At 36.0% G+C, this 20,649-nt stretch overlaps 2 protein-coding genes across 2 annotated transcripts; both read right to left on the bottom strand.

Moving 5' to 3' along the window:
* Window positions 1-363: 363 nt before the first annotated feature.
* On the bottom strand, window positions 364-2,405 carry LOC122311764 (transcription factor MYC2). Its single transcript, XM_043126431.1, has one exon. It carries the CDS (start codon window positions 2,005-2,007, stop codon window positions 553-555), a length of 1,455 nt encoding a protein of 484 aa, XP_042982365.1. The 5' UTR covers window positions 2,008-2,405; the 3' UTR covers window positions 364-552.
* Window positions 2,406-14,090: 11,685 nt separating this feature from the next.
* LOC122310521 lies at window positions 14,091-16,074 on the bottom strand. Its single transcript, XM_043124503.1, has 2 exons — window positions 15,060-16,074; window positions 14,091-14,119 (listed from the first exon to the last, which is right to left on the bottom strand). The coding sequence occupies exons 1-2, from the start codon at window positions 16,072-16,074 to the stop codon at window positions 14,091-14,093; spliced, it is 1,044 nt and encodes a 347-aa protein (XP_042980437.1).
* Window positions 16,075-20,649: the final 4,575 nt, after the last annotated feature.

Below are 20,649 nucleotides of genomic sequence, written 5' to 3'. Positions count from 1 at the left end.
TCAGCAGGAGAATTAATATATCAAAACCATCGTCGACCGGAGCGGTCTTAATTTAAAACTGAACTAAATCGCTGAACCGATTGATTATTTAAATTATATATATTTATATAAAACTGACATCGTTTTGAAAAGTTCATTTGAAAAAAAATAAAAAAAATATCAACAAAACGGCGCCATCGTTTCGACCTAGAGTTTAAACACCACCTCCTACCTTCTCTTCTTTTCTCCTCCTTGAATCCCTCTTCTTCAGCTCAAAACCGAACCGACCGTGTCTGTTTTCAGGCCTAATTAAGCCCACGTGTTCGATACATCTCTCCTTCTCTTGGGTTCTTAAATCTCTGTGACATAAACATGGGGAATCTCTACCAGAACACCATAAACAACAAGCTGATTAATTAACACCATAATTACAAAAAACTGCATGTGGTTTAAAATAAAACATTGGAAAGGGAGAAGATTAAAAGGCAAACGAAACAAATATTAAGCAATATTAGTTGTATATTAATATTACAACATTATGAGATAATAAGTCTAAGTAATTTATAAGCAATATTACTGCTCTAGTCTGCTTAGAAGAGCAGTCTTGAGACCTTCTTCACTTCTGAACCCATCCGGAACCCTAACCACAGCATCCTGAAGCATGAGCTCGTTTACGCACGACATGCTCGCATGGTGGACTTGGAACTCAAGATCACGCAGCGCGCACATTAGGCGTGCCGCCGGGTAGTTAACATTCTCCGACTGGACCCTGATCATGGCATCAAGTCCTACGATTTTGACCTCGACCTCGAGCGCGAACCCGCTCGAGTTAGGCCTGGTTTGGTTGACTGAGGTGGTGGTGCTTTGGTTGTCCATGGTGTCGGCCTGTTCTAGCTTCACTTTCTTGGAATCTCTCTGAAGCTGCGACTCTAACACGTCGATCTTTGTCTTCAGGTCGTTGATGTACGACACAGCGTCAGACAGAAGAGATGCCTTGTCCATCCTCGACACGTTGGGTACCACTGCGCGCAGGGCGTAGAACCGATGGTTCAGCTTCTCTCGTCGCTGGCGCTCCGCCTCGACGTGGTTCAGCGGCGTGTCGCGGCCGAGCCCGGGTTTCCTCCCTCTTTTTTTGGGAGTTCTTTTCTCTACGTTCAGGGCGATTAGTTGACAGTCGGAATCAGAGTGCTCCGAGTCCACGTACGGAGACTGCCCACCTTTGATGCACTGTTTCTTTCCTCCTATTGCTCCTTTCTTCTTCTCTTCTCCAGAATTATCGTCTCCTGGAATGCCGGCTATGATGCCTATATCTGCGAAAGAAATATTTCTTTCACGAGACTGAATCGGCCCTGAACTTGGGCTTTCTTGCCTGGGTAACAATCCGACAAGATCTGTCCCAAATAAGGTCTTTGCTTGCTGGGCTAAACCCCAGTTCTCCCTGATTATATTGGGCGAACCCATCTCGAGAACCCCACTAGAGGTTGGGATACAGATCAAAGTCTCAATTCCATGCATTTGAGCTTCTTTAGCTCTCTCACAATTGTAGAACTGCAGGTCACGGCCACCAGTCAACCACACCAGAGAATTAGTACTAAAAGCCCTGCCGGGCACACCCTCGCCCGCGGAGAAAGAGCGGGGTAGCGACATTATATAGAACCACTCGGCGTCGGAGACATCGGCGTTTATGGACATGTTATCGATGTCCTCGTTGCTTTCTCCGATCATGGATTGGATATCCCTCATGAAATTTTTTCTTTCCGAGCGTAGAACCGGAACGGGGTGGGTATTGTTGCTGTGGGAAAGTTTGCGAGAAGTGTCTTTGGTGCCATGGAAATGGCCGTCGCCCCAGGCCAAGAAGACGTGACCATTGTCGTCGTTCGCTGTTTGCCAGAAAATAGCGTAAGCCCACCACTCTGGTTGGCTCTGAACTAAGAACTGGAGCCTTTGTTGAAGCGTTGGTGGGGCTTCTTTGGGCAAATTAGAGACTAGAGAAGACGAAGAGGAGGGTGAGATTATCAAATCTTCCATGGTTTTTGTTACGTAGAACTAAGGGAGATCGGGCAGAGGGAGAGAGAGAGATTCGACTTTGTGTGGTCTGTGTGATAGAATAAAGAACTAAGAAGGGCAATATTAAATGACTGCAATTGAACCTAAAAACAAAAGGAAGAACAGCAGTAAAATGTCAAACACTTTGTCACATAGAGAGAGAGAGAGAGAGAGAGGTGTTCAGAGACACTCACTCAATTAGAAAAGGCTGTGGGGGGAGAGTTGCGGGATATAAAAAGAGAAACACGAGGAGGTGTAGTTTGGTGGAGAAGGTGAAGTCGTAGATATGGGGTCCAAAAACACGTAAATTCTTAGACTGTTGAGCACAACAGGCACGTGAAATGAAAGCGAGAGAGAGGCCCGGTGACTGATGGATTGATGGGGGCAGACAGGCCTTGAGGGGTCTCTCTCTCTTCCTTTCTTTAAATTTGTTTATGTATGTGAGGTTTACTGGCATATGAGATTCAAAAGTTAAGGGTATAATAGTCAATATCAACCCCTATTCCTTCTCTTGTTGGTTATCTACCGTACTCATGGCACTCCAACAGCTCACACTTGTCTTCATTCGGGTTCTGGGCCTCTCCACCCTCCGTTTTCTAAACTTGCAATCATTCTTTCTAAAATATTATACCTCACATATTTTATATATTAAAATATTATTTTTTATTTTTTTATTTTTTATTTTATTTTATTTTTATTAAATTAATTTAATTATTATATTTATTATCTACACACTACATATTTATTATAAAAAAATAAAAAAAATTAAAATAAATATAATGTGTGAAATACGAAAATGATAAAAAAAATTTTCCTTTAAATAAACTATCAGACATTAGGGTTATGACTTCTTTGCAATACTTTAATCATCCCTTAAATTCTAAGTAAATGAATGTGTATTTCTTTCTTTCTTTTTCTTATCCTGTTTTAGTTCATAGGAAGTTGGGATGAGACCACAAAATTTCCGTAAATTTCCGTTCTAGCAAATATTTAGTTAGAGCATTCACATTAGTATTGGGTGTAGGTAAAATTTCTTTCTTTTATAATGAAGGGGAAAAGGCACTTAAGCAAATACTAAAAACAAGATTGACTTTATTTTTCTACTTTGAGGCGATGATGCTGTTTGTTATGTCAAGAGCTCCCATTCTTTTATTTCCATTCTGAGGATACTGTGTCTACTAAAAAATAGATGGACTGCATCGTTTGCTGTTTGTTAAGCTAAGATGTTTAAGAGTAATCCTAGTCGATACAATCATAGTTTCACTTTTTTAAAAAAGAGTGAGATTTATTATTAAAAATTTAATTTTTTTAATGTGGATTTCATATTTATTCACTTTTTAAAAAAAAAATGCATAGCGCTTGCATAACGAATGATTACAAATATTATTTTTCTTTCTTATATGCAATGCCTACAGCTACAAGTCCGGCTGTCCAATTTTTTATAATTTTAATCAAGATTAGAAGATAAAATTTGCAGCACTTCTTGACAAAGTATGCCATAAGCCTTTTTATGGCAAACCTAACAAGGAAAACACCAACAACGTTAAGATAGACACACGGTAAGACTCAATACTTATAAATCACATCGTCATCAAGTCACAATATTTAAACTCATCATATCAAAATCATAGCGTAAAAATAACAGATAAACATAATGAAAAAAATTTACTTTCATGTAAGAAGGAGGTGGGCTATAGAATAAAAAAACTCCCGAACTTACAACATACTCATAAACATTTACCTCACATTTCTAATATGGTCGTAGGAGCTAACGTACTTGAAAAATACCATTACTACAGTAGTGCTGGTGCCAATCCTTTTGTCACACACTTTGAAGTCACTTGCTTTCTTGAAGACTCTAACAAGATGAAATGGTAAACACTTAATGATCTTAAAAGTGAGATTTTGAATTTTGTTCAAAGGCTTTTATACTGTGGGATTGTCAGCCCTAGATCTGATGTTCGTTCAACTCCAAATATGGTTTAATGAGAGACCTTCAATCTTAACCATCCATTTGCTCTCTAGCCCTATAGGAGACTGACGAGGACAAGAGCTGCAATTCCTCTGTAACTTGCCTTCGGTCAAACAACACACTCATTCCCCTATTGAGGGTCTCCTACATAGTGCTGGACCATACCATTGAGATAAGATGATATGGCCGGCAGGTAAGTAATCTTTTCTTTGCAGGCTTAAGATGTGACATCTCTTATAGAGTATGGGCCTTTGTGTATGACACCTGCCACCCTTTTAGCCCCTCCATGCTATCTCGGAGAGCTCTTACATTTCATCAAGCTTGTCCTTGGTTGTTGCTCACCTTGGTACTGTCAGCACAACATTTGCCCATTGGTGTAAGGTGAAAAGTCCTTTATCGCTTGATGTTGAACCCTGTATGCTAGGCTTTCTACACAGTGTCATTCGCCCTTCTCTCAGAATAGCTACATGTTGCTCCCTTGGATATATCCTTGTTGCTTGCCTTTTGTCCTCGGGAAGGGATTGCTTCCTTTACTTCGATGCAGTTGTCACACCCACGGCCTCTAAGCTTGCCTCTAAACAATACAATTGGACAACTAGATCCTCCAGATTGGGCAAGAATTGAGTCGAACACATTCCTAGGTAGTCCAAAATGTTACAGATTTGGCTACGAAAAGGGAGCCTCAGCCCCTTCAAGAACATGTTAATGTAAAGTCTGACATGTTTGGTGGCCCCCTTTGATTTGATGATGCCGCTATAAGAGTCAATAAGGATTAGTCTCACCGACTGAGGGATGTTGTGCCACTCCCTTAAAGAGTCCAATTCTACCTTGTAGTGACAATTATAGGAAGATGAAATGGTACAAGAAAGCTGGTGACGAGCCAAAAGGACACCATGCGGCAGAGTGAAGTAGATCATGCTAAACAAATCTCACATTTAACACTAAATGAATAGATGAGAGTGATATCTATCAGATGACCTGATGGATTTCGCATTGCATGATGAGGTGAATGCAAGGGTGTTAGACAAATCGTCAAGCAAAAGGAACTCCCAAAGAAACAAGTTGTACACAACACAAAAATGCAAGTGTCAAATGAAACTGACTCAAAATGGATGACATTGGGAGAAAGAAACTTTCCGCTCACATACATGTGGTGAGAATTTGCATGGTAACTATTGGGCACTCATATATGTGGAAGGCGAGGAAGGACTAGCAGGTGAGCGAAGACAAAATCATGTGGGATTCAATTAACAGAGGGTGACTAAAGCATAAAACTACATGAAATGCACTGTATAGGCCTAAGGATAAAATCGAGAAAGATGGAAACTCAATTAACTGTATTCCATTAACACCAAAATCTACATAGGTAAATCTGAGCAACATACTTGCATTGGATGGACACAAACAATAGCATAATCATGTTTTGGAATGTAATATACCATACCAAGCACCAAGAATTGTGTCGGCGAAGGGGTCATGTCATAGTAGGACATCTCAACCCTTATAAATAGCCTACTAGATATATTCTAAATAGGATTCATTCATTATTCATGGAGAGAAGTCAAGACTTCTCTAACTTAACCATTGGAAGCTCCCCCCACATGATTTCCCAAGGGTTTGATTCTAGTTGTAGGTTGTTTGAGAGCGTTGCAGGCATCATTGGAAGTTACATCAACAATTTCCATGAGTCTAACCCCTAGGAGGATGATCATTTTGAAGGCTCGCTAGTGCAAGGGGACATACCACCAATGTGGTTGAGTGGAAAGAATTATGAGGAACACTCTATCAGTTAATGAAGAAAGATCTTGCAGCCTTGTAGGTATCGCAAAGTTCAACTAGTCCAACATATGGGCAATGAAGCACTTTGTGGACTTATGTCCTCATAGTTAGATGGATATAAGTGTCTTGTCATATGGTAGGCGGGCTAGAAAGTTGCTTGCCTTAAGGTGAGAACGAGGAACTGAAAAGGCCAGTGACTTTGATAAGACAATAGCTACTTGCACATATGTTCAGGTGAAAGTATTGCTACATTTTTTAGGTAGGAAAATATAGTTTTTAAAATGTATATCATTTAGAACTAATAATTAAGACTAGAATCATCAAGGAACAATAATGATAGTTAATATGATAATGAACTAAACTATGTGAAATTATGTTAGAGTTTTGTCAATTATAAAAATAATTATAAAATTGGAGGTAGCGAAGGTAGTAAACCAATAAAAGATATGTGAATCAAAATATGGTTTTTGAACAAGTTAAATCAAGAGGCATATATACAACTATTGTAAAGTTTAGTGTTTGTTAGCTGTGGGTATCTATTGGTTTCACATATGATTAGGCTATCAAGAAGATAGTTAACTTGTTTTATGGAGATGGAAATTGTTTTGTTCATAAAATTGATCTTTCCAACTTATGTATAGTTTTGTTTTACCACAAAGCTCATGCCTACGTCTACATTATTTGTATATATGAAGATGATTTTGAAAGTTGAATGTTTAAACTAAACTAATAAAAATATAAAATAGAAAGGAACATGAATAGAACGTTAGTTTGATTGGACCACGTTTTTGTAGATGTTAATAGATAGAAAAATTATGAGATAATCTTATTTCTAAATAACTCATACCATATGATATTACTCCTAAAAACAATCGAACATGAACCTAATTCTAAGCGTGTCATAGCATAAAGAGATGACCAAATTTACCTAAAATTTGTCCTTAAGAAATCTCAAAGGTAAAATTATAATGTTATTTAAGAGATAATACAATTTAATTAAGGCAAAATAGATAGTAAGAAAAAGCAGGAAAAAAAAAATAAACAAGAGGAAATCATCATCTAAATGAAAACCTTAGTAATTTTGTCTGCCAAGCTAAAAATATTTTAGAACCTCAATGACAAAAAGGTAATTTTGTTCATAAAACAAAAACCTCAAGGACAAAAAGGTAATTTCCCTTTGCTCATCAAATAAACTTCTACAACAAAAAGGTAAATTTTCCATCAAACATAAACTACTATTCACATTTTCATCATTTTATTTATAGAATAGATACGAACACCATTTTTTCTAGAGAAATACTTTGGGTCTCGGGTTTGAGATCCAAATTATGTTCTGAAAGGTTTTGGTTGCCCAGATGATTAACACAAGAGGGGAGTGAATTGAGTTATATTTAAAAAAATAACAATTATAAATCAAATATACAATATAAAATATAAATAAAATGCGAAACAATAATAAATATAAAGAGTAAGGGTAAGAGAGAAGCAAACTCAGTATGTTAACGAGGTTCAGCCCCACTGCCTACGTCATCGCCTCAAGCTACCCATTGAGGATCTCCAAATTCACTATTCAACCTCCTTCAGGTGGAGATAGAAACTTATTACACCTTTGAACAACACCGCTACAAAGGATCCGTGTAGAACACCCTCTACACTTGCAATCACCTTACAAGTGGTGATTCAACTATTCCCGTATAGAATACTTTCTACATGCACAGGGGTTATACACACCCTTTTTCTGATAGAAAAACTAATAGTCGGTAGGTTATCAGAAAACACTCCTCAATGAATAAAATAAGAACAATACAGCGCAAACTATATCTCTCAAAATGAACAAGGATTAAGGCTCAATGCTTAGAGAAGAGAGAATGAAAGCTTTGAATGAATGTTGTATGCTCTGGATGTTGTGAATGTGAAGCTCTCAAATGATCTATTTATAGGCATATTAGATTTCATATTCAAATTTAAAAAGATTCACATGTCAAAGAAAACATCATTCACTTTTTCAAAAAATTCAAATAAAAGGTTCTTCTTTTTCAATTGTCAAAGACAACATCATTCACTTTTTCAAAAAAATCAAACCTAATCTTTTACTTTTGGCATATGACAAAATGAGCACACTTTCCTTTTCAAAAAATTCAAACCTAATTTTTTACTTTTTGAATATGACAAAAGGAGCACACTTTCCTTTTCAAAAAATTCAAACCTAATCTTTTACTTTGTGTATATGACAAAATGAGCACACTTTACTTTTCAAATTTTTCAAACAAAATCATCTACCTTTTGTATAAGTCTAAAAAAAATCAATCAGTTTTGAAAATATTTAAATAAAACATGTACATGTGAAAGATGACAATCAATCATCTTTAATATTTTCAAAGTTCATCCCTTTAATCAAGGCATGCACATGTAAAAGATGACAATCAATCATCTTTCAAAATTTTCAAATTTAATTTTCAAAAATATTCATGCACATGTGAAAAATGTATTTTAATGCTTTATGATAAAATATTAATTTTGAGCATTAATCCTAATTTCGAATTTTAAGAGATTTACAACATTATTCTATGACTTTAATGTGAACTTGTTTACTTCTTGCTCATACTTGGTTCTTTGATGTGCTTGATTCCATTGTGTGGATGACTTGAGCTTGAAACTCCTTTGTTCTTTGAATTCATTTGTTATCATCAAAATCTATGTGTAGATTTATAATCACATAAAACTTGAAACCTTGGGTTCAACAATTTCCCCCTTTTTGATGATGACAAATACTTGATAGAACTTAAAACCTGTATTAATACTTAAGCTCCCCTTGAAAATATGCATTAGTTTTTCAAGCAAAACTATAAATATAATTCTAAGCATATATAACAAGTTTAGCAATTTAAACAATGTTAATGTTCTAGTCTAAAACTTCTCCCCCCTTTTGGCATCATTAAAAAGGATCGGCAGCAAGTAAATGGACTGAAGAAAATGATGCGTTTAATAGTCACTGTAGATAGTTGAAAAAGGAGCCGTCAGTGACCCGACAAATGCTGCAAAGTCTCGAGGCCTAACTCTATGAATTTAGTGCGGCTGGAGATTTAAACAATCGCCTGATGTTGTTGACAAACGTGATTGAAGGCTCTGAGTTGTTGTAAAAAAATGATCATTTTCATCTATCGGATGCCAAAAAAATAATTGCTTCTTCACCTGAATTCTGTTTTTCCACAACGATAGAATGGCTGAGCAATTCTCTTCCACTAATATTCCAGACTTGAATCAAGAACCCTTGACGTATCAATCATCAATCTTCTCTCCTGAGGCCGTCAATACCATGATGGAAGCAGTGAACCGTTTTTCTAGTAAGGCTGATTCTGAGATTATTGCAGAATCAAGAATGCTCAGTAGTCAATATGCTACCTCTGTTACGATCATGTCTCGGAGGTTAATGGTGAGGGTGAGTGAGATTGATCATCTTAACATGCAAATATTTGAGTTACGACAGAAACTTACTAATAAGGATAGTGAGAATAAAAGACTAAAGCAAGAAAACCAAGAGTTGAAAAAATTTGCAGATTGGTATGCTCATGATCTACAATCACGAATAGAGAAACTGGAACGAGAAAGGGTTCAGATACAAGGTCAACATCGGCAGATAACAGCAGAGGTTCATCGTTTACTAGAAAAATAGGGACAATCTACTGTTAATCTCGCTGGCTTAGTAAGAAAACTTTTGACAATGTGTGTCCAGTATATCTTGTATTTCTTTTGACTAAATAAGATTTGAATAGACAATAGTTTGTCTTACTTTTTATGCTATCTCTATAAAATCAGTCCTGAAGTTCATCCAATCTGCATCAAGTTTTCATGTCATCTCTATAACTCATCTGCATTCCTTCAACATTCTCGTTTTAAGCCTTCTATTCTTTTCTCAATGGCTCATTCTTCTAACATTTCTCTAGATCCATCCATGAGGCATTCTGCATCTCAACCTCCTGTCCTTTCTGCAGCTGCCATTGGTGCCATGTTGCAGCAAGAAAATAATAATCTGACTAATAAGTCAGATTCTGATGCTATTTATGACTTGGTGAGTCTTGGGACTCGCTACTCTTCCTCTATTGTTGCTTTTTCTCAGCGGTTACAAGTCAAAAATCACGAAGTTGAAAAGCTCAAAGAACAAATTGTTGTACTTCAATAAATTGTTCAAGAGTCTCACACAAGGGAAGGAATCATTCGGCAGAAGAATAAACAGTTGAAATCTTTATTAGATTCTTCATTCCGCTTGCCGGTTCCCATGGATAAGAATGACATGATATTGTATGAAGAGAATGAGCGTCTCAAACATGAGGCTAAGAATCTCAAGTTTATGTAAACGTATTTAAAAAATCTATCTCTATTTTTATTGACTCTGGTCTATCTTTTAAGAGATATTCATAGCATGCATCATACCTATTTCTCTTCTGATCATACATAATCTATCTTCTGGTAAAGGTTTTGTAAAAATATCTGCTAACTGATCGTGTGTGTTTGTGAACTCTAATATTATATCGTCTTTCTGCACATGATCTCGAAGAAAATGATACCTTATTTCAATATGCTTAGTTCTAGAATGTTGTATTGGGTTCTTTGAAAGATTTATAGCACTTGTATTATCACATTTGATTGGAATGTGATTATACATGAGTTTAAAATCTTCAAGTTGTTGCTTCATGTAGAGAACTTGAGCACAACAACTACCCGCAACAATATATTCTGCCTCAGCAGTAGATAGTGCAACAAAATTTTGTTTTTTACTAAACCAGGAAACTAGTGCATGACCTAAGAAATGACATGCTCCACTAGTGCTTTTTCGATCTATTTTATAGCCAGCATAATCTGCATCTGTGTAGCTGATTAGATCAAAAGATGTGTGCTTAAGGTACCATAACCCTAGGTTAATTGTACCACTAAGATATCTAAGAATGCGCTTAACTGCAATTAAATGTGATTCTTTTGGAGATGATTGAAAGCGTGCACATAAGCATACACTAAACATAATATCTGGTCTACTGGCTGTTAAATATAATAAGCTACCAATCATACCTCGATATATTTTCGAGTCAACTGGTTTACCGGATTCATCTTTATCAAGTTTAGTTGATGGACTCATTGGTGTTCCAATTTCCTTAATATTTTCCATCCCAAACTTCTTCAGTAATTCCTTAATATATTTTGATTGATTGATGAATGTCCCACCTTTTGCTTGCTTAATTTGCAATCCGAGAAAGAATGTACGTTCTCCCATCATGCTCATCTCAAATTCTTCCTGCATAGTCTTAGCAAAAACTTGACACATATTTTCATTAGTAGCACTGAATATTATATCATCAACATAAATCTGAATCAAAAGAATATTATCATTTTCATATTTAATGAAAAGAGTTGTATTGATTTTTTCTCTTGAAAAACCTTTTTCAATCAAGAAACCACTGAGTCTCTCGTACCAAGCTCTAGGAGCTTGTTTAAATCCATATAGTACTTTTGTGAGTTTGAAAACATGATTTGGAAAAATATGATTTTCAAAATCTGGAGGTTGCTCAATATATACCTCTTCATTTATAAAACCATTTAAGAAAACACTTTTAACATCCATTTGAAAAAGTTTGAAATCTTTATAACAAGCATATGCAAGTAGCATTCGAATAGCTTCTAATCTTGCGACAGGTGCATATGTCTCATCATAATCGATTCCTTCTTCTTGATTAAAACCTTGGGCTACAAGTCAAGCCTTATTTCTAGTAATGACTCCTGACTCATCTTTCTTGTTTCTAAAAACCCATTTTGTTCCAATAATAGTATGATTTTTGGGTATAGGAACAAGTGTCCAAACATCATTTCTTTCAAATTGATTCAACTCTTCTTGCATAGCTAGAATCCAAGAATCATCAAGAAGTGCGTCATCAATATTTTTGGGTTCAATTTGAGATAGAAAAGCAGTATGATTGCAAATATTTCTAAGAGATGATCGAGTACTTACATCTTGTGAAGGTTCTCCCAAAATTTGTTCCACTGGATGATCTTTCATAAATTTCCACTGTTTGGTTGCATCTTGTATTAAATTTTGATGATCTTTCCTGATGGCTCCATGTTGAACTTCCTCTATTGTTTTCTCTTTGTTGAGATTGAGACTTTTCGTATTATTTATACCTCCTGTTTCTTCATCAATAGATTTTTTGGAGAGTGAAGAATTAGATGCATCAAATACTACATGCATAGATTTTTGTACAGTCAAAGTCTTTTTATTGAATACTCTATAAGCTTTACTATTAGTAGAATACCCGAGAAAGATACATTCATCATATTTTGCATCAAATTTGCCTAAATTATCCCTGTCATTCAAAATAAACCATTTGCATCCAAATACATGAAAGTAATCAATGTTGGGCTTTTTCTCATTCCAAAGCTCATAGGGGGTTTTATCTAACTTAGACCTTAGCATAACTCTATGTATAACATAACATGCAGTACTTACCGCTTCGGCCCAAAAATAACTAGGCAAGTTGTTCTCATTGAGCATTGTTCTTGTCATCTCTTGAAGAGATCTATTTTTTCTCTCTACTACCCCATTTTGTTGAGGAGTTCGAGGAGCAGAAAAATTATGCACAAAACCGTTTTCATCATAAAATGTTTCAATATTTTTATTAACAAACTATTTTCCCCTATCACTTCGGATACTTGAAATAGTATAGCCGTTTTCATTTTGAATTCTCTTACATAATTTGGTGAAGGCATTATGTGCCTCATCTTTATGAGCAAGAAAGATGACCCAAGTATATCTAGAGAAATCATCAACAATAACAAATGCATAATATTTTCCTCCTAAACTTGCAATTCTATTTGGTCCAAAAAGATCCATGTGTATCAGTTGCAATGGTCTAGTAGTGGAAATATGTTTCTTAGTTTTAAAAGAAGTTTTTGTTTGTTTATCAAATTGACATGCATCACAAATTTTGTCTTTAAGAAAATATGTTTTTGGTAAATCTCTCACAAGATCATTTTTTGAAAGTTTGGAAATAAGTTCCATGTTGGCATGACCTAGTCTTCTATGCCATAACTAACTAGTTTCATTTTGAGCTGAAAAACAAATTGCATCTTGTGGGGTAATTTCTGCAAAATCGATTGTATAAACATTGTTACTTCTAAAAGCAATAAAACAAATACACTACAAAAAAAGGCTAAATTGGCGGCGTTTATAAGCACGGCGTTTGTTTATGCGCCAGTAGATATATAAATTTTCCGGCGAATAATTTTTCCGCCAGTAAATTATTGAACTTCCTGGCGTTTAAATTTTTACGTCGGTAATAATTTATGGCGTTGGCGGCGTATATAACAACGCCGCCAATATAGTAATGATGCGCCGGGACATTAATGGCGTTGGCGGCGTTTATATTGTTACGCTGGAAATAATATTTTTTTTTGTTGGCGTTTAAACAAATGCCAATAATTTATTAATTATACGCCGTTATATTAACCGTGTTTGTCGGCGTTTCTAATATACCGGCGGTAATAACATATAACATCAGCGGCGTTTCACAAAATGCCGACAATTGATAGAGTTTACGCCGACAAAGTATTGAGTTTTTCAACGTTTATATCGTTTAAATAAATGCTGGCCATTGGTTAATTTTACGCCGGCGTTTATATTGTTACGCCGGAAATAATTATATACATTGGCGGCGCTTATAAAATGTCAAAATTTGATCAATGAAACGCCGGTAAAACTATTATAGATTTATTGGTAATAAAATAAATAAAATAAAATAAAATAACTTATTTAAATGATACGAAAATACACCCAAAAATTGTGCAAGTCTCGTACAATATTTCTTTTGAAAACAATAGAGTCTATTATTTAAAATTTAATCTTTTAATATGGATCTTATATTTATTCTTTTTTAAAAAAAAGTGTGTGTTGCTTGCAAACTTTATGACAAGATATGTTAAACATCATACTAAGATTCACAACTTCCAACAAGAGTAGTAAAAATAATGCATAATCCAACACTTCTCCTTTAATTTCATAATTCATCCTAATTCCAACTTAACAAAACATAGCAAACGTCGATATATGGTATAACCATAAATATAGTCTCAATTAAGGAAAGTTGTGAATACCACCAAAACAAAGCAAATGTCGATATATTGCAAATACCATAAATATAGTCTCAATTATAGTCTCACTTATAATCCCGACCCTCAATCATCGTCCTCTTCATTCTCTTCCTCTTCTTCATCTTCCTCTTGATCTTCTTCCTCTTCAGAATTTTCCTCTTCTTCATCTTTCTCTTCCTCTTCATTCTCTTTTCGATTTTGTCCTGAAGCCTGAATATAAATTCAAATGAGGGTCCAAAAATTTCAATAGAAGGTTGATTTATATCGACTAAACATATGTGGGGTGCTCACCTGTGCATGCACGAATGTGTTTACTAAGTTCCGTAATTCAGCTAATTCGTTACGCATTTTCTCAAACTCTTCCTTTGATACACCATCTTCTTGGTTTGAAGTCGGTAGTGAATGTTGACAAGTTTGCTTTGTAGGGGTTGGCCCAAAACCCAAACCACATTTTTTTCTATGTGCATCACATCAAGATTATGATGCAATAAATTATCTTTCCAGTAAGGCAAACTAAAGAAAATACTACGTTTCTTCCATGAGTGTTCCTTAACATTAGTCGACCCCACAACTCTTTTTCTTTTACGATCTGTTCTATCATTGCAATTTAAATCATCTAACTGTTCCAAAATTTCATCAGGTGTTGGCATAGTAGGTGAAGGATCAATTTCTCGTGTCCCATCAAATGTTTTTGCCATCATTCTCCACCTATGATCACTTGGCAAGAATCGTCTATGCCCCATATAGGAAAACTTTTTTCCATGTTTCAGCCATCTAGATCGTGTGTTACCCATACAACAAGGACATGCTAAACGACCTTTCGTACTCCACCCAGACAAATCACCATACGCAGGGAAATCATTTATCGTCCACATTAAAACCGCCCGCATTGTGAAGATCTCTTTGGAGCAAACATCATAGGTTGGTGCTCCAACCTCCCATAATTCCTTTAATTCTGATATTAGAGGCTCTAAGTATACATCTATATTCATTGAAGGTGATGATGGTCCCGGTATAATCAACGATAGCATGAAACTTGATCGTTTCATGCACATCCAAGGAGGTAAATTGTAAGGTACCAACATAACCGGCCAAGTACTATAGGAAATGCTCATGTTTCCAAAAGGATTAAAGCCATCTGCAGATAAACCAAGCCTAACATTGCGGGGGTCAGACGCAAAATCATCATGTTGTGAATCAAACGTCTTCCAAGCCATGCCATCTGCTGGATGCCTTAGTACCCCATCATTACTGCGGCCTATAGCATGCCATTTCATTTGTGAAGAAGTCTTCGATGACATAAAAAGCCTTTGCAACCTTGTCTTTAACGGAAACCATCGTAATATTTTAGCTGGACTTCTTTTACCTTTTCTAGACCTATCATCCATAGACTCTTTTTGCTTCCATTTTGACGCTCCGCATACCACGCATGTTTCCAGATTCTCATTGTCCTTCCAAAATAACATACAACCATTGGGACATACTAAGATCTTCTCGTATCCAAGACCTAACTCATTCATGTACTTCTTCGCCTCGTACGTATTTTTAGGAAATGATGCTCCTGGTGGGAGCAACTCATTCACAAATTCAAGTAGTTCTGTGAATATGCTATTACTCAATCCACCCAAACACTTCATATTCCAGAGACGTACAATAGCACTAAACTTAGTATGTTTTGTGCACCCTTCATATAATGGTTCATCAGCATCTTTCAACATATTGTAAAATTTATTAACTCTTTCGCTAGAACCTTGTCGATTTTCATTTTGCACTCCAGCCTCTCCAGCATCCACACCTATTTCAGGCCCACCCTCCACTATTTCAGGATCAAACATGGGGAAAACATCATGTAACATGGTTGTCATCCCACCAGAGCCTTCATTTATTTGCTCATTATTATTTTGGGCATCAGTAGCATGGTAAGATGCCTCCCCTATTCTCTCCCCATGAGCATGCCAAATGGTGTAACCTTGAGAAATTCCATAGCTAATCAAATGATCATATACCATGTGGGGCATGAACATCTTACGTAATCCACATTTTCTACATGGGCAACAAATCGGCGAATCTGTATCACAATGCTCGCATGCAAACTTCAAAAAGTCATTGACACCATCGACATACTCTTGTGTATGTCGAGGTTTTTTCATCCAACTTCTATCCATAGCTTAACTATATAATAAATATGAAAACAAAATAGAATCAAAATGCAAGATCATCAATAATTTTAAACTTCGATTATAAATAGAATAAATTATAATACATGTTGAGATACGGATTGGGAGATGGTTTAATTAAACGATGGTGATGGTTTAAAGGCCTATAATAATTTCCTTCTAGAAGTAAGGTGTACTACATGGAGCCGACAACAAACAAATTAACAAGCACCAAAAGTTAACAATTTGAGAGACAAAGATTTCTCCCTCAACATGTATTAATGTTCTACTGTATTAAGACAAGAATATTATAAACATAATTTCTTTGGATTTTTCAGTTGCTTTCTTTGGATTTGGAGTCTCTAATTAATCAAGGCATGGTGGGCTTATCACATAAGCAGAAATTAGTAGAGGAAGCTCTTATTCACTCATATGAAATTGCACTTGGTGGTGGGCGTTTTATATCTATGGTATTGCAAATGATGTTAAATCTATAAATCTCATTAAAGTGACAAACTTTCATCTTTACAATTCCAACATGAGCAAATGTTATTCATGTTGAAATTCGAAGTAAGATGCTTTCTCTCCTCTGCTCCCCAAACCCTCACATAAATAACCTTATAAGATGGTTAATCTTATGGTTGGCACTGGAGCAGTGTCTGTATACCAAACTCTGTTATTACCATTAGCAATGAAATAAGTCCCATTTTAAAAAGTGCCTTGTGGAACCCCCCATCTCCATAAATCAGACATTTTTTACAACTACACAACAAAGACAACAACTCATGTCCGAAAGAAAGCAGATTCATGAAACAAATACGAAAATCTAAAACTTAGAATATAGACATTATTGCTTTGTGCCCAATTGTGCTACGTCCTTGATCTAATCGCTAAAGCTAAAAAAAAGCCATTAAGGATTAAACCATTAGCATTAACACAAGAAGACAGGCCGACCCGACAACCATTTGCTCTTACTCGTTCTATTCCTCTGTTTTCATGGAAACCAAACAAAAGAAAATCTACCAATCATACTTAAATAACTATATCAGTGATAATAGTTTGTAGCTAGGGAACTTGTAAATAAAATGGGAAACCATCAACTGTGTTGAGAAACCATCAACTTCTAAATAAAAACGCAATAAATTTGGTACTGACCTGTACGTATATGGCGCCCTCTACTACAACCTCTGTATTACCGTGTACCGTGGCTTTCGATATGCACAATATGGAGTGCTCTGTTTTGAACCTACAAAACAGAGCCTGTCTTCTATCAATCGATGGACACTGTGACAGAGAAATTGCACTTGGTTTGAGCGGGTTTCCGTGTGGGGACGTTGTTCTGTGGAGGATAAGATGTGATCAGGCCGGGCGATGTGAAGGGACGCTCTGTTGAGCCGTTGCTCTGTCGGAACGTAATGCACGAGAGAAGTGTACGTGTGGCGGCAACCCTAGCCATGTTAATTATGGGGAAGATCAAACGGCAAGATATTACAGCGCTGGTGGTGGAAAAAAATAATAATCAACATGCAATAAATTAAATACCCGACATGGCTATAAATAATTATTGAGAAAATACTTTGATCATTGGAATGTGACGTCTATGGGTGCAGATCCTTGAAGATTTAAGTATGCGTGAGATAATTAACTATGGAATGTTAAATCTATTTAAGAATCTCTTTATTTTCTATAAGTAGAGCTTAGTTGACTTTATTATAAGGATTTATTTCCTGTCATTAGTTATTGGCTTAATTTAGTTTTAGACAAATAAATGGTTCTAGTAAATTTGAGTGAATTATATTTCATATATTAAGGTTTAGTGGTCAAGTTGTTTCAAGAAAGATTTCAATCGAACTACATTTTATTATTTAAAACTAGGAGTTAAGAGTTTCTTTAAGGTCTAGTGATCAAGTTCTATATATTTGTTGTCGAAGATCTTAAGCAATTTCTTAATCATTTGATTTTCAAGCATTAGCCTTGTACAAGCATTTTCATAAGTGATATAGTATTAGTATAGTGATTTATATAATAATTTATATATAGACTTAAATTATATTACTAATAGAATTAGAGTACGTATTAGTATAAGACCATAAAGTATAAATTGTAATTAATATACATTATATACTAATGTATATTAGTATTACTAATGTACTAATATAGTCATTAAAATGAATATATTGAGAATTTATTAATTAAGCGATAAAATGTTATTAATATATATATTATATTTGCTGTCGAAGATCTTAAGAAATTTCTTGATCATTCGATCTACAAGCGTTAGCCTTGTACTCTGGCTAGGCTGCCACAATTTGATTGGCATTATAGTATCGTGTTGAAAAGTTTGTGTTGGTAGTATGTTTATATCATTAATAGTTTAGTATTACTATATCACTATAATTAATAGTATCATAGTTGTTGAGGGAAAAATGAGCGTGTTGGCATATTCTTGTGAAAACCTGTGTAAAATAGTGTTGTAACAAGTGTTGTTGCGGAAGGCTTGAAGTGGGCTGGAAGTGTGCTCATTATTGGTCAAAAGAAGCGACTTCGCTCGACCCTCGCTCGACAGAGCGCTCGAGCGAACTCAGGCAGATTCAACCGCTCGACCATTGCTCGACATACGGCTCGAGCGAACTCTGGCAGATTCAACCGCTCGACCATCGCTCGACATACGGCTCGAGCGAACTCAGGCAGATTCAACCGCTCGACCCTCGCTCGACACTGAGCTCAAGCGAACCCAGGCAGAGTGTGTCGCTCGACCCTCGCTCGACACTGAGCTCGAGCGAACTCAGGCAGAGTCGACCGCTCGATACTCGCTCGACATGGCGCTCGAGCGAACTCAGGTAGATTTCGGCGCTCGACCTTCGCTCGACACTTCGCTCGAGCCAATGTTCCAGATCACTTACAATGTAGGGTTTTGAACGCCTCATTTGATGGGAACTATAAATAGAACATGTTAGCTTCTGTTCTATGTGTAGAGAATCAGAGCAAAAACCCTAAGGGCCTCCAAGAACATCTTAGAGCAATCTCTCCCCCATTTGATTGATTCTTTCTTGGAAAAACATTTCTCCACCACAACATACACAAAAATCAGCTTTTACTTGAGTCCATTGAAGTGGACATTTTTGTTGGCCGGAAGAGTCCGGAGCTGCCGTTGATGCAGAGATCGAGAGGTTCTCGTGGGAAGCTATAGGAAGGTCGGAGTTCCGACACTACATGCGTGTAGAGATCGAGTGGGTCACTCGTGGTGTTGCAAGCCAAGTTTAGCTACTACAAAGGTTTTGTGAGTGTTCTAAATTGGTTGTAACAAACTAAAGTTTCTATAGTGGATTTGAGGTGGTGTCTTACACCCGGAGTGGTTTTAGATTTTGAAGAGGTTCTTCAAATGAGTTTCCACTCCGTGAACAAAATCATGTGTTGATTATTTGTGTTATTTGTTTCATTTATTATCTGCTTGTTTGATTAATTTTCAAAAGGCCATAAAAATTAGACTACACCTATTCACCCCCCCTCTAGGTGTAGTGTTGTGTAGAACCACTGCTTTTTCAATAGTGATATAGTATTAGCACTACAAAGAATATGGCTTTTTGCATCGATTTTTTATATGTGGCAAAGAATTGGAGGCAAATGTGTAGTAATTGCTTCGAGTTCCGGATGGATGCACATTAACAGCATGAGTTTTATAAAACCATGTGAGATGTTTTCGCTCGACCCTCGCTCAACAGGGCGCTCGAGCGAACTCAGACAGAGTTGAACGCTCGACCCTCGCTAGACATGGCGCTCGAGCGAACTCAGACAGAGTTGAACGCTCGACACTCGCTCGACACGGCGCTCGAGCAAAATCAGACAGAGTTGAACGCTCGACACTCGCTCGACACTGCGCTCGAGCTAACTTAGGCAGATTGGAATGCTCGACTTTCGCTCGACACTGAGCTCGAGCAAACTCAAGCAGAATGTCTAATATAAGCATAAAGTATATTACTTATAATGGTATTAGATTGTTAGTATAAGGCCATAAAGTATAAATTGTAATTAATATACATTATATACTAATTAATATACATTAGTAACTAATATAATTATCAAGAAGAATATATTGAAAATTTATTAAACGATAAAATGTTATTAATATATATGTTATATTTAAAGCATATGATTAAATAAATATTCATGTTTAAGATTATAATAAATTAATAATTGTCTTATATATATTTTTTATATTAACATAAAATTATAATAACATTATCTTTTATATAACATAATTATATATATTATATAATATAATTTATAAAAAATATTATATTAACATCTCAATTATACATAAGATTGGAATATTTAGATCAAAGAGTAATAAGCAAGCATAATATTATAAGTTGGCGCCTTCAGCCCACCTCAAATATTCGTACATACCCACACATATAATTTCCCTCAAAATATGGTCAAAACAAAAACTAAGTTGGCGCCCTAAACGTTCCTCAAATTTTCATAAAATTTAAATTTCCCTCCCACGGCTTACACACTACAGACGTTCCGCTTTCTAGCTTATAAGTACATCTTATTCCTTCTTTTTGCTTCTAGGGCTTCAGA

Source organism: Carya illinoinensis, chromosome 1 (assembly GCF_018687715.1).
Source record: "Carya illinoinensis cultivar Pawnee chromosome 1, C.illinoinensisPawnee_v1, whole genome shotgun sequence".
Taxonomy (NCBI): Eukaryota; Viridiplantae; Streptophyta; class Magnoliopsida; order Fagales; family Juglandaceae; genus Carya; species Carya illinoinensis.
The sequence above is the reverse complement of the archived record's forward strand: the minus strand, read 5'-3'. Positions and strand labels throughout refer to the sequence as shown.

What these genes read in the sequence shown, in the direction of transcription:
- LOC122311764 (XM_043126431.1), bottom strand. Translation starts at nt 2,007, where the DNA reads ATGGAAGATTTGATAATCTCACCCTCCTCTTCGTCTTCTCTAGTCTCT.
- LOC122310521 (XM_043124503.1), bottom strand. Translation starts at nt 16,074, where the DNA reads ATGGATAGAAGTTGGATGAAAAAACCTCGACATACACAAGAGTATGTC. An exon ending in CCCCCGCAATGTTAGGCTTG is followed by an intron (nt 14,120 to 15,059) that starts GTTTATCTGCAG and finishes ATTTATATTCAG; the next exon opens with GCTTCAGGACAAAATCGAAA.